This window comes from Nestor notabilis, unplaced genomic scaffold (genome assembly GCF_000696875.1).
Source record: "Nestor notabilis isolate BGI_N333 unplaced genomic scaffold, ASM69687v1 scaffold24344, whole genome shotgun sequence".
Lineage (NCBI taxonomy): Eukaryota > Metazoa > Chordata > Aves > Psittaciformes > Psittacidae > Nestor > Nestor notabilis.
In genome coordinates, this window is record NW_009924677.1 from 13,342 (window position 1) to 25,837 (window position 12,496).

Sequence of the window (12,496 nt, forward strand, 5' to 3'; positions counted from 1 at the left end):
TCTCCTGCAGAGGAACTGCAGGGCAAACTTTGAGCTAAACTGTACATTCAGATGACAGACAGCTGCTCAGGTTCAACCACGTCAGAAGAAATGGTCTTCCTGCCTCACCCCTTCACAGGAAGAAAAGGAACCAGCAAATTCCCCTACAGGAAAGGAGCGTGACCTAGTACTACCAGTATAGCCCTACCTCTTTGGGGATAGTATGCTGGTCAACTCTGCCCTCCAGCTCCTGCAGCTGTGCAGCAATGGGAGTAAGCTTCGCCGTCCGCACTGTCTCGCACAGGACTTGCCGACAGTATCTACAATCAGCAAGATTTGGTCACTTTAACCCTCCCAGAGAAAAGCTTGTCCATGTCCTTGTGGCAGCAAGGAGAGCTGAGTCACCTGCTGTATATAGGGTCACAGTCTGCTCCTGGAGCTGTCTCAAGCCACACTGAGGCACTTCATTTTTTTTCTGGCAAGGAGTCGCAACATCTTTGCAAGAAGCATTAAATCTCATTGTCAGCTTTTAGGGAAGGTTACTGAAATCTCTCTTTGCCACACCTGGTTTTTTTTCAGATTTTAAACAAAAGTGCTAAAAAGTATAAACACACCAGCCCCTTCCCTGGACCTCTCACCCATACAAAAAGCAGCAAGAAACCCACATACTCAGTACTCCCCTACTGAAACTCTAACACTAGTCCAATACAAAACACACATAGTTTCATCAACAAATGCAAAATAAAATAAAGGCACACTGCTGATCAGTAATCATCTTGTAGCCCTTTGAAAAGAAGATTATTCCATGCTTTCTCTCTAAATTTGTCTAACATGAATCTAACCACTAAAATGACTGATTACCTCCACTTTTGGAAAACTAGATCAGAAACCAAACAAGACAGTAAGCAAACAAATTGTGGCCTGGAAGCCAGGGCATTGATTCTGTCTTCTCCTCTGCTGATGAACCTAAAAGGTTTCCTACAGACATCCTGAAGAGAGCAGCTTGGTCCCCACATCTGGAGCCATTCAGCAGGTTCTCTCTGTGCTTGTGGTTTGATCCCTTCCAGAAAAAAAGAAGGGAGTAGGTTTTGGATGCCGCCTTCTGGCCCAGTCAAGGCTGGACACCAGGCTCCAGCACATGAAGCCCCTGTCCCCACCACGTGAAGTAACCTTCCTCTGCTGTTCCTTCCACAGGACCCACCTGAGCTGCTCGATTTTCTCATGTGTAATTGGTCCCTTCCCCAGAACACGGTCCATCTCCTTGTAGAGATTCTGCTGAACATCTTCTGAGGTTGTCAGGAAATAGACTGCCCAGGTACACACTGGGGAAGAAATCAAGACAAGACTGGTCCCAGAAGATTCATCCTTTACAAACTGCATTCAGTTTTCTTAATTCCTGTATTTGCAACATTCCTTCTTGACCCAGAAAAGAGTGACCTCTGTTCACAGCAGGCTCTACTGATTCTTCATTCAGTGCCAGGAATAGAGACCCTGCAAGCTAAAAATCTCTTTCCAAAACTGTGAGGAGCTTAGGGAGCTGTGCAGTGAGCCATTCCCCCTCACAGCTCTGCAGAAGGGACTACACAGCCCCACAGCCCTGGGGAACCAGGGATATCAGACAAACCATGCAAATGAAAGGCTGGTTTGTCCAAAGCATCAGAAAATTCCCTTATTCAGGGGGCTTCCCCAGCACATCTCAGGCAAGTACAATGTCATCAGTCAGCCAGTGTCTGGGGCTCCAGTACAGCTCTCTGCAGCAGGCTGGCCAGCACTTGTCTCCCCTATATCTTTTTGTGAGGTACTCAACAAAAAGTGTCTTTGATTGCAAAGTGAAAAAGAAACCTTGCATAAGAAATAAGCATGTAAGATGCATTTTCCCTAAAGCTACAAGGAAATGTTTCTACCAGTCCAAACTATCTATTCATAAGAACTATGTGGAATCCCTGAGGATTTAAGCCCCTTAAAATTACGGTCTTCATGGAGTACTTGGAGAGGATATTCTCTGGGGAGTGTTTTATCATAGTTGCCAAATTTACTCTGCACTTTCTTTAACACCCAGCTGCACATGAGAGGTTTTCTTTGGAGTACCAGCCCCACTGTCTGAGATACGGGACTTGATAATCATCCCCCTATCATAAGAGATTTTACTCAGCTCCAGTTTGCATTTTTGTTTCCCATAATAATCTTTGCACAAACCCCAGAGTAGCTCCTTTTTAAGGCTTCCACACATGGAACACAACTATCCTCCAGAAATTCAAAGCAGCCAGTCAGATTCCAGTACTCTGCCTTAATTTCTTTTCCATGTGCCAGAACCTATTTTACAACATGAACTTTGTGGCTTACATCTCCTGGTGCTTTTTCATCAAATTTAGCTCCAGTTGACTCGGGTTAGAGTGCAAGCAAAACGCAATGGGAAGAAATTCTAAGGTTCACCAAATGACTGGGAAGGCTGTCAAACAGTTTAGTTTCAGCTCACTAGCTGTGAGTCTGTGTCGAGAGTCTGATGTAAAGATTAGCCCCGTCTATACATCTGTAGCTCAGCAGAAAGAGAACGATGATTATAATTCTTTATTAGCCTAGAATAAGTTTCGTATCATCACACACAGTTTTAGACAGCTAAATGTAAGGAGGAAAAGTCACCTACAATCAGTACTTACAGTTAGCAGTGATTATGCATCCTGCCAAGGAGAAAATCATTGTATCTTCCAGAATCTAGGAAATAAAACCTAATTCAGAGAATGAAGATCGTAAGACTGTAAAGATAAAAAGAAGAAGTGGCACATTCTCCACTCAAGCACATGAAATCCCTTCAGTGCAGAGGGCAGGAAATACATCTAGAAGACATGGAATGAACTCTCTATAGAACTTCCACTGGAATGGCACATAAGACATGCTTAATATTAACATACTTCTGGTTTATAAAAATGACAACGAAGCAGTGGCAAGGAAAGCTACCAAAGTCTAACGCAATTAAACATTGTAGGAGTGGAAAAAAAGAGTAAGAAACCCTGCTTTAGGGAGAAATATGCCCTACTGCAAAAACAATCAAAGGCTGCAATGGTATGAGCTGCCCATCTAGCAAAATTCATCCATTACTGTGGCGTGACATAAAGCTGCACAGACCTGCTGGTCACTCAGGTTCCCTTGCAGCAAGGTGTCTACAAAGACGTGCCTGTTGAATGATCTGCCTCGGCGTTCCTTTGTAACTTTCCTTAAGGTGGATTCCATCTCCTTCAGAGCTTTGGAAGCAAAAAGAAATGTTTATTTTAAAATGTGGTCACCCTGAGTGCTGAAGAGAAGCAAAATCATTCCCCAAGCAGATTTTCAGACCAGCTGGGCTCACTTACAGAAGCAGCCTCTGTTACACGTTACTGTCAATGCAGAAGGCAGTATCTCCAATTTAGCTGAAAATGTAGGAACCGAGTAAGACAGGTTGCCTACAAAACTGCCCTTACAGGCATCACCGAGACACGTACTCTGTGAGCTGAAATCATGCAAGGGGCATTCAAACAACAGTGTTGAACCATCAGAGAACATTATTAATCAGCCCCCATATAAAATAATGTTTGAGCCAGATAACAACAGTTGCATGGGCTTTAGAATTATAATTACTAAAGTGTGACAGCACTTCCAGCCACTGATGGTGTCACCAGGTTCTACAACCATCACGCAAGAGGATAGTTCTGTGCTAAAGAGTCTGCAAAACCAGAGAGAGGAAGGTGGGGAAAATGTGGGAGCATTCTGGCATAAAGAGCCACACATAGGAAGATATTTGGGTACCTAACTCTTGGTGGGTACAGTGGGAACTAGGAAGAGTTAGGGACCTAGATGCCATTTGCTGATTTAAATGACCTACTCGAGACAAGCCAGGAAACGCAGAGCAGAAGTTGGATCTGAAACTCAATCTACCAAGGCCCAATCCAGCCCCTTTATTTTAGAACTACCCTTCCTCCCTCCTCTCTGCATAGGAAGGCCAGCGACACTTAAACAACAAGCCTCACTATCATCCTACTACAACTCAGGAACAGTCCTGAACAAGTGCCCATGGGAGAAGGTCATTTTAATGGAGCAGTAGTTGTCCTCAGGTCCTAAAACTCACAGAACTAGCAACATAAAGAAGGAAACACTGGGATTGAAGGATTTACAAGCAAATCCTTAGTTCTAGATACAAGCTACTTTTGTTTAGCATCATAAATCAGTACTGAAAGGATTAACTATTAACAACAAAAAAGATGGAAAAACTGAAAAATAAAATAACCTGCTGTGAAATAATGAGAAATAAAAGCACTGCCATAACAGATCTGAAAATCATGTTACCTTGAAACAGCACATCAGAGGCTATCACGTGAAAGGTACCCATCAAATGCCTAAAATATCGAAAAAATAACCTCTGTACTTGTGCCTTCTAGCCTGTGAGTGACTGTCTGGCAATGCATTCACCAAATGCTGCCTCATAAGAATGACCATATAGGCCAAATCAAGTAGCTCCATTTGTCTCCATTTAGAACAATTGATTGTCTCCAAAAGAGGTCAATAGTGAACGCTAGGAAACAGAATAGGAAGGGAGCAAGTAAACCCCAGTACTTCCCAGTACTAGCAGCCTCCAGACTGGACAGATCCTAGAACTACACCTGGAACTAGAGTTCTAGTCCTACAGACTTCTTGCACAATGGCAGGCTTGTCACTCAACTCCAGAACAATGATCTTATGTGAGAGTAGGGAGGACACATCTGGTAGGTTATGGCATGATGACCAACTATGCAGAAAAGCCAAAACAATTGGGCAAATGAAGTGCCTCCATACACTAGCTAACTCTAAGTATTAATCAGAGTGGGAGGAAGATCATGACTGGGGAAGAACCTACCATCTTCGTAGAGCTTCTTCCTAGTCATGTTTTTGTCAAGGGACCCATCCAAGAAACCTTTCCCAATCTCTGACCAGATCTGAAAGAAGGACAGAGAGAAGAGCACCATCACTCATCACAGGCTGAGACTGCTGGGACTCTTCTATTCTTTCCTTTTCAGGAAAATGAAAACACCAAATAAAATAAAGACTTCCTGTGAATATGGAACTGCTCCCCTCTTTAGGACACCATATCCCATTCCAGATAGTATGTCTATGATAGCTGAAATTGAGTTGAAATGAAACAACTATAATAACAACTGTAGGGGAAAAGGCATGGGAATCTTGAATGGGAAATGGAACTGTTTCTTTCTGACCCTATCACCAGCAGTTTCAACATCCCCAGATGAGGACACAGCTTGGGACCTCCTCAGATTTTCCTTTCTCCACAATATCACAGAGGCTTCCTAAGATCTCTGAAGAGGAGAAGTTCCACTGGCAGTCCCAGCAGAGTTTAACTAACTTAGGTACCAAATAGCTCTCAACTGCCATTGGATCTAGCTTACTGATCCCCACAGACCCTTTAGAAACACCTTAGACTAATGACAGCAGGATTAACAATAGGATCTTTCTGATAGTTTAAGCCTGGGACATCTGAGCCAGAGCCTTCAGGCTGTTAACCTCAGTGTTAAAGTCTCTGCAGTAGCTTGTACTAAACTGTACACTGACACAAGCTCTGTGTTATTGGCATGGAAAAAATACAATAGGAAATTTCCTGGATCTTTGTGACACTTACTGCATCATGGTACCTGCGGAACTGGATGACTTCCCCGTCATCTTCAAAGCTGCTGCCCATAGCTGTTTGCGTGACAGACTTCATGGCAAAGCCCAGCATGTGCTGGCAGAGTGGCACATGTTGTGCCTCAGGGAGGGAGAGCCATTTGGCTAGCAGCTCTTCTGACAGCTTGAGAGGGAAGGAACCATTAGTTGGCAACAGCAGTATCAGCAGCCTATTTACCAAACACACCCTGGAAACATTCCCACCCAGTTCCTAAGGCAGACCACACTCTCATGGCTATGGCATGAAGCTACATTGTTTCCAGGGTTTACTTCCATTGTTAATTTAAACAGTAACATTTTAGCCTCGTATCTTCTGCCTCCTCTCAAGGTTTTCCCCCAGTAAGGCATGCCTGTCCTCTCTTGTTCCCTTTGTCACAAAAGAAACCTTAAACCCTTTAATTCTAGTAGCTCCAGATGAGAAAACATTTTCTGGCTGCTGGACTGAGCCAACAGAACTGTTATTCACCTCTCTGTGGACCCAATAGGTGGTTCTTTGGTCCTCTCTCCTGCACTGGGAAATAAATCTAGAATCCAGATTCTCCAGTATATTTAACTGCATCTGGAATTTTGGCATAAAAGAATCACCAAGATCACCCTTCCCCTAACTCAGTGGGGCTAAGAGAAACCAAATATTCACACTGTGCTTGAATGGGCAGAGGCTGTTCGCTGTCTCAGGTGTTTATAGTTCCAGCACTGATTTGAACGCAGGTCCTTTATCCTAGTGATCATTCTCACTAAACTTTCCTGTGAACCTGTACAAAGACAGTTACATACCTTCTGAATGAGAAAACAATTACTCTGCAAGGACTTGGTCACACCATTTTCATACAGCTTTCTCCTCATGTGGCTCTCTCCTGTATCCCCATTCAGGTTGGACTGGTACCTCAAGAGGGACTTTAGCATTGTCTCAAAGGGATCCACTGAAAACAAATAAAGGGAACAACATTGGAAAGTCAGTCACACAGCACAGGGATGATGAAAACAGCAACCTCTTTAATCAGGCACTGCTACTTCTGGGCAGTGAGGAAGGCATGGCTCCTTCTCCCAGGAACAGCTTCTTCAGGTTGTCAAGCTTCTCTTGCTCAGTGTGGGCTGGAACCTCATAAGGTCTGTTCTCTGTGGCAGGGTACCATCCTGCAAACAGCTCCTCCCGCAGAGGTTGCCTGCTGGCTCTACCAGGTAACTCTTCAGTAATAATGCCTGGGAGGCTTGTTCCCAGCTTACCAGTTCCCAACTGGTTGTGGCACTGACTTGGTGACAACAGAGAACATGGCATGCTCTTTCCCCTTCTCCTCCAGCCTGATCTGCAGCTCTCTAGCGCATCCCACCTTGATATCTGGTGCACCCTCCTGCTCTGGCCATGGCTATGCACTCAAGAAATATCAGCTCGCACGACATACTTAGGCAGAACTGGCTCCCTGAACTCCTTACCTCACTTCACAGCCCCAGCAAACCTCATTTGACACCCTACTGTTCCTGCATGATTTCTGAGTTCCCAGCTTATGAGCTCTTCCCAAACTAACACCTACCTCTCTCAGCCAGGGCTGCCTCCAGCAGGGAAGCTCTTACAGAAAACAGTACTCCACTAAGCTACAGAATGCTTTCTACTGCTAATCACCTTACTTTCTGTCTTCCTTCCACACAGACAATTGCAAGAGCGTATAAACTAGACACAAACGCATACCCTCCATTATCCGTATCTATGGCTCGCTTCAGTTAGATTTTTAACTCTGAATTTCACCACCAGGGGCCTCTATCTAATAAATTTGCTGAATTAAGTGCCAATGCAAAACTGTGCAATAAAGCATGGTCTGTGTTTTTCCCTCTCTATAAACTTCTCTGTGGGTCTTGCAGAGCTGGCAAGGAACTTTTTGGAAGCATCTTTAAGGAACTATTTGGAAGCAACAATCAAGGGGGGTTTCAAGAGGAGTATTTTCAATGTTTACCAGAGTCTGTTGTTTCTCCCAGGTGCAGAGTGAAACCTCTGAAGCATCAGAAAACATCAAGGCTGGGACTCTACCAACTGTGGATGTATTTAGGATTCCCAGCAGAGATTCAGTGGCTCCTTACACTACTGGACAAGAAGAGACAATTCCCACCTGGAGAGGACTTACTACCCAATGATGCAAAAGAAGCTAATGAAACCAGATAGCATATCTGCTATGTACATCTGGCAAACTTTCCTAAACGCTTTTCTCTCACATAATTTGCCTTCCAATGTTTTTAAGCTCTGGATCTTACCCCCTTTCTCACTTTGAGTGATAAGAAGTATGTGTATGTGTCGTTTGGCACAGCAGATGGTACCTGAGGCTCTCCACGTGGAGCAGGCTGTTATGTGACTCTCGCTGCTGCTGCTAATTCCTCCTCCAAGGTACATTACCATGGAGTGGTGGCTGCTTCTATTCATGCCACAGTTCTTCTGACTGGCCCTGGCAGACCTAGGCACAGTACCGAAGTAGTCAGAAAGACACATGGCTGGTGGTAAAGCCCACACAGCAAATCTGGCAAGCAGAGGCATTTGGAGAGGCCAGAAGATGTTTAGCACAGTCATCTGCAGAAACTGCAGTTCTCCTGGTACATATGAAAGAAATCTGCTGGATCAGCCATGGACTCCACTTTTTTCTCCCCTGTCCCTAGTGCAAACCGGCAGTCCCATGCCACCAGTCCACTCACTGTTGTGAACTCAGTACTGCACAGCCCAGGCTGCCCTTTGCTGAGGGCTGGCCCTACCTCACAGTATTTGAGAAACTACTATTTCTCTGCAGCTGCAGGAGGCTAGTGACTGACAAGGTGCAAATCCCCTCTCGAGATAGAACTCTGGCCTGCCAGCACTTCAATGGACTTCTTCCTTTGTTCTTGTCTTGAACACATCTCTAGGGTTATGCTTTCAGTCCTCCTATTGAAATTTTGACCGTACTTTCCACTTACAAGGAAATCTCTCTTTACCCCAAGAACCTCAGACTGTTGTCCTGGACACCACTGTAAGTAAATATGGAGAAAAAATAACTGAATAGTCAAGACAGATGCCAAGCAGAACTGAACATCAGAGATGGAAAGGACCTCTGAAGCTGCACAGTACAAACGCACAGCCCAGGACTCATAATCCCATCTACAGCATCCAGCGTGCTTCAGGTTCATTGTCCCAACCCAAAAGGCAACATCGACTCATGGGAGTTTTCCAAGTGGGTATCTGAGCCCACTGCTCCTGGCAATCCTGAACTAGTCCACCCCCTTCACAGGCCTGAACTACTTCCTCAGAGCCTCTCAGACGAATCACTGGTATCAGCAGCAAAGTTTTACGTCCTTTGAATTCTCTTTGCAAATTAATCTCAACCAAGCTTTAAGAAGCTATGAAAACATACCAGCTTCAAACACTGCTTTAAGCATGATGGAAAACTGTCTCCTGGCACTGGGAGCCTGTTAATAACTATGGATGCAATTACCCAACTTCAAGGCTCTCATGAAAGATGCACTATCAGCACCTCTCACTTTCTCTCTCCAAGAAGTTTGGCCATATCTCTTACTGGAGAGAGACACACATGAGATGAGAGGAACTCTTCTATGCTCCTTGAAGCTAAACCCTACACCTCAAGCTTGGAAACCAACGAGCAGGCCTCAGGCCTCAGCAGTACCTGGCCTCAGGTACCCCACCAGACTGAGGAGGAGTCACATGGAAAGGGTTTTCAAGTGGCACTGGATGGTCAAAACCTGGATATAACCCAGTCCACAGTGGGGTGTCTCCTGCTCCACAGCACTCTGTGCTCAGAAGAATCACAGAATCATAGAATGGTTTGGGTTGGAAGGGGCACCTTCACCTAGTTCCAACCCCCCTGCCCTAGGCACCCTTCCACTAGACCAGGTTTCTCAAGGCCCCATTCCACCTGGCCTTGAACACTGCCAGGGATGGGGCAGCCCCAGCTTCTCTGGGCAACCTGTGCCAGTGTCTCATCACCCTCACAGTAAAGAACTTCTTCCTAATATCTAATCTAAATCCACCCTCACTCAGTTGAACACCATTCCCCCTTGTCCTGTCACTACATGCCCTTGTAAAAAGTCCCTCTCCAGCATTCTCATAGACCTCCTTTACATACTGGAAGGCTGCTTATCAGGTCTCCCTGGAGCAAATGGTACAGAAAGTGTTTTGCTAGAACTGCTCAGCTACTATGTGCCCATTTATACCCCAAAGCTCCAGGAAAAATAATCACTAAGATTCCTCACCTCTAATAAAGTCTGAGTACTTCTGACAAGTATCAGTGCTAAAAGGAAAGCACTGATACAACTGACATCACTGCTTTTTCAGGTCTGAGTTCAGTACACATCATGAGAACCCTTCTTACACCTGCTGCTGCTGCCTTTATGAGGATGCCTCCCATAAGCTTTTCCTTCTGCTGGGGTGAACACACTTTCCCTGGCTCCTCCTGCTTGACAGGCTCCCACCTCCGCTGAGAGCACAGGCAGCCTTTCTTTGCATTTGCTTTATTCAAAATCATGCCTGAGTACAGAGGTCAGAGCCATACACAGGATTCTGGGTCTGGCTCATGTTCATCTTGTGTAACAGCTCTGATGTTTTCTTCTCTCTATAGAAAATACATGACTCAACATACCCTTCTCTTTTTTTCTGTCCTGCAGGCAATTAATGCAGCCTGCTTTTACTCCTCCCTTTCCTGTTTCTACTACCCCAGCCTCAGAGGTACCCATCTCACTCCTTTTCCCTGTACTGACAAAGGATACCATCAAGGCAGGCTGCTAACACAAATTGGAGTATTTCACCTCCCTAACACAGTATTTCACTTTCCCAACACAATCCAGCCTTGCTTCCTCTTCCACTTCTCATATCCCATGACCTCCAACTTCAGTGATGACTCAAGCAATGTCCAACCAAATTCTGAACCAAAACTCTGGCAGAAACACAGTTCTATCACTTTCCTTGTCTGTTAGTCTAATTACCAAAGTAAGGCACACATTTCCTATTTATCCCCATCCTTAAAAAAATGTTTCGCCCTTGGCATAGCAGGACACCAGACTAGCCTGTAGCTGCCTAGGTCACTTCATTTCCCACATTTAAGTCCAGGAACTTTATTTATTTTTCTCTAGTATTTTGACACTCCCGAATTCAGAACACTTCAGGGAAGTTGCCTGCTCAGAGGCCTGTCACCACTTCTGGGGCTGTCTGCTCAATTTTCCCCAAACACGCTTGAGTGCATTCAGATTTTTCAGGGTGGGTTTCCACCTTCTGGAGTGTCATTGCCACCTACTGTGACTTGCTGATCTTTGTTAACTCCCACTCCTTCCCGAGATTGTCACCATTTTGTTCGAGTCTGTCATGCAACTATACAAGAAGCTTACCCACCACAACCCCAGCATAAAGCAGTGCTGAGATACCTGCATATGCCTAAAGACAGGCTACAGGATCAGGTCAGAGATGTGCAACCAGCACCTCAGTCAACCTTGTAAGATGAAAACTGGAATAACAAGAGGTTAAGCCCAAACAGAAACTGAGTTAACGTGTTGTCTGTGATCACCTTAGGAAGCAAAACACCCACCTAAGAGGCTTACACCGTAAATTAAAATATCCTCCCAGGACTAAGATGGTCAACTCAACTACCAGCACCACTGACCACTTCTGAGACTGGAAGATCATTAAAGGTTTTCAGCACAAAATTCTACACACTAAAATAAAATGGAAGTTAAAGAACGTCTTCAAGTAGTACTTTAAACCTCACACTGAACCACACGAGGGAGCTATCACAAACTAGCACAGCTGTTTTCCGATTTAGCAAAGCTCCCCCTCTTAAATTGTATTTCAATCTGCTTTCAAAATGCTTATCAAGTGGCTACAGGATCTTCACCTTGCTGTTTCAAGCAACTAATGAGCATAATGCTTTCCATAAACATTCGCCTGCAGGGAGATGATAAAAGACACAAGCATACTAATTTCTTGACGGCCACTGGACAGCAGCAATTCTTGGTCGCTGATATTCAAGTCCAATAAGCAAGACCAAAGATATACCCGAACCACCACGCCAGCTACAAACTAAGTCTCATTTTCTTTCTACTTAGAATGAAACCCTAATTTCCTTAGACATGGAATGCCCAGCAAGGAACAAATGGACTCAAAGACAAAGCAAAGAACACTTACACAACCGGTTGGGGTTAATATGTTGTTTCAGGAGATCAATGGAGCCGAGGCTGACAACAAGACGCCTTCCAAACCAGAAAGAGACCAATGGGCCATATTTCTCATGAAGGTTCACCAGGAACTCGTGCAAACTCCTGCTGGCAATGATATCTGGCAGGTTGCCATCCCTAAGGAGCAGAAAGTAGATATCTGATCACGAACCGCATCCTCTGACAAAGCTGAATTTCACCGATGTGGAGATGGAAACTACTTACTTTTCATCAGTTGGAGCCAGCCCAGGGATACCTGATGCTTGCCTAGATGCCTAGAGTAAAAGGAAATGTATCAACCTCCTTGAATGTAAGATTTTATACAAGCCCCACAGTCTTCCAGCAGAAGAACTGGATTCTCCACATCAATACTACTGCACTACTTACAAACGTTAACCAAAAGCTGGATAAGCTACATCTTCAGGCCTCAAACCTGCTAAGGCTTATGAATCCAATCAACTGTGTGTGTCTGGTCCCAGTGGTTAAACCAGCACTATTCATCTGGTTAGAGGAGAGATTCCCGCACAAAGATTTAGAGGGTCAGATTTGCAACGCAGATCTTACACCCAGATTTTGCCCTGGGGATCCGCACAGCGCACCACCGTGAGGTGAGCAGACACAGCCTAAGCGGGATTCACAGAGAACGTGCCCGGGCCGCCCTGCACAA

The 12,496-nt window shown here is 45.0% G+C and overlaps 1 protein-coding gene across 1 annotated transcript in view; it reads right to left on the bottom strand.

Annotated features, from left to right (window-relative positions):
* The window catches only part of LOC104404324 (cytochrome P450 20A1), a 15,380-nt gene extending 3,050 nt beyond the window's left edge, over nt 1-12,330 (bottom strand). Inside the window, 10 exon segments of the mRNA XM_010012725.1 lie at nt 188-299; nt 1,181-1,301; nt 2,637-2,691; nt 3,103-3,218; nt 4,844-4,922; nt 5,618-5,785; nt 6,436-6,581; nt 11,801-11,967; nt 12,055-12,104; nt 12,217-12,330. Of these exon segments, the coding sequence (XP_010011027.1) occupies nt 188-299; nt 1,181-1,301; nt 2,637-2,691; nt 3,103-3,218; nt 4,844-4,922; nt 5,618-5,785; nt 6,436-6,581; nt 11,801-11,967; nt 12,055-12,104; nt 12,217-12,330 (1,128 nt within the window).
* Nucleotides 12,331-12,496: the final 166 nt, after the last annotated feature.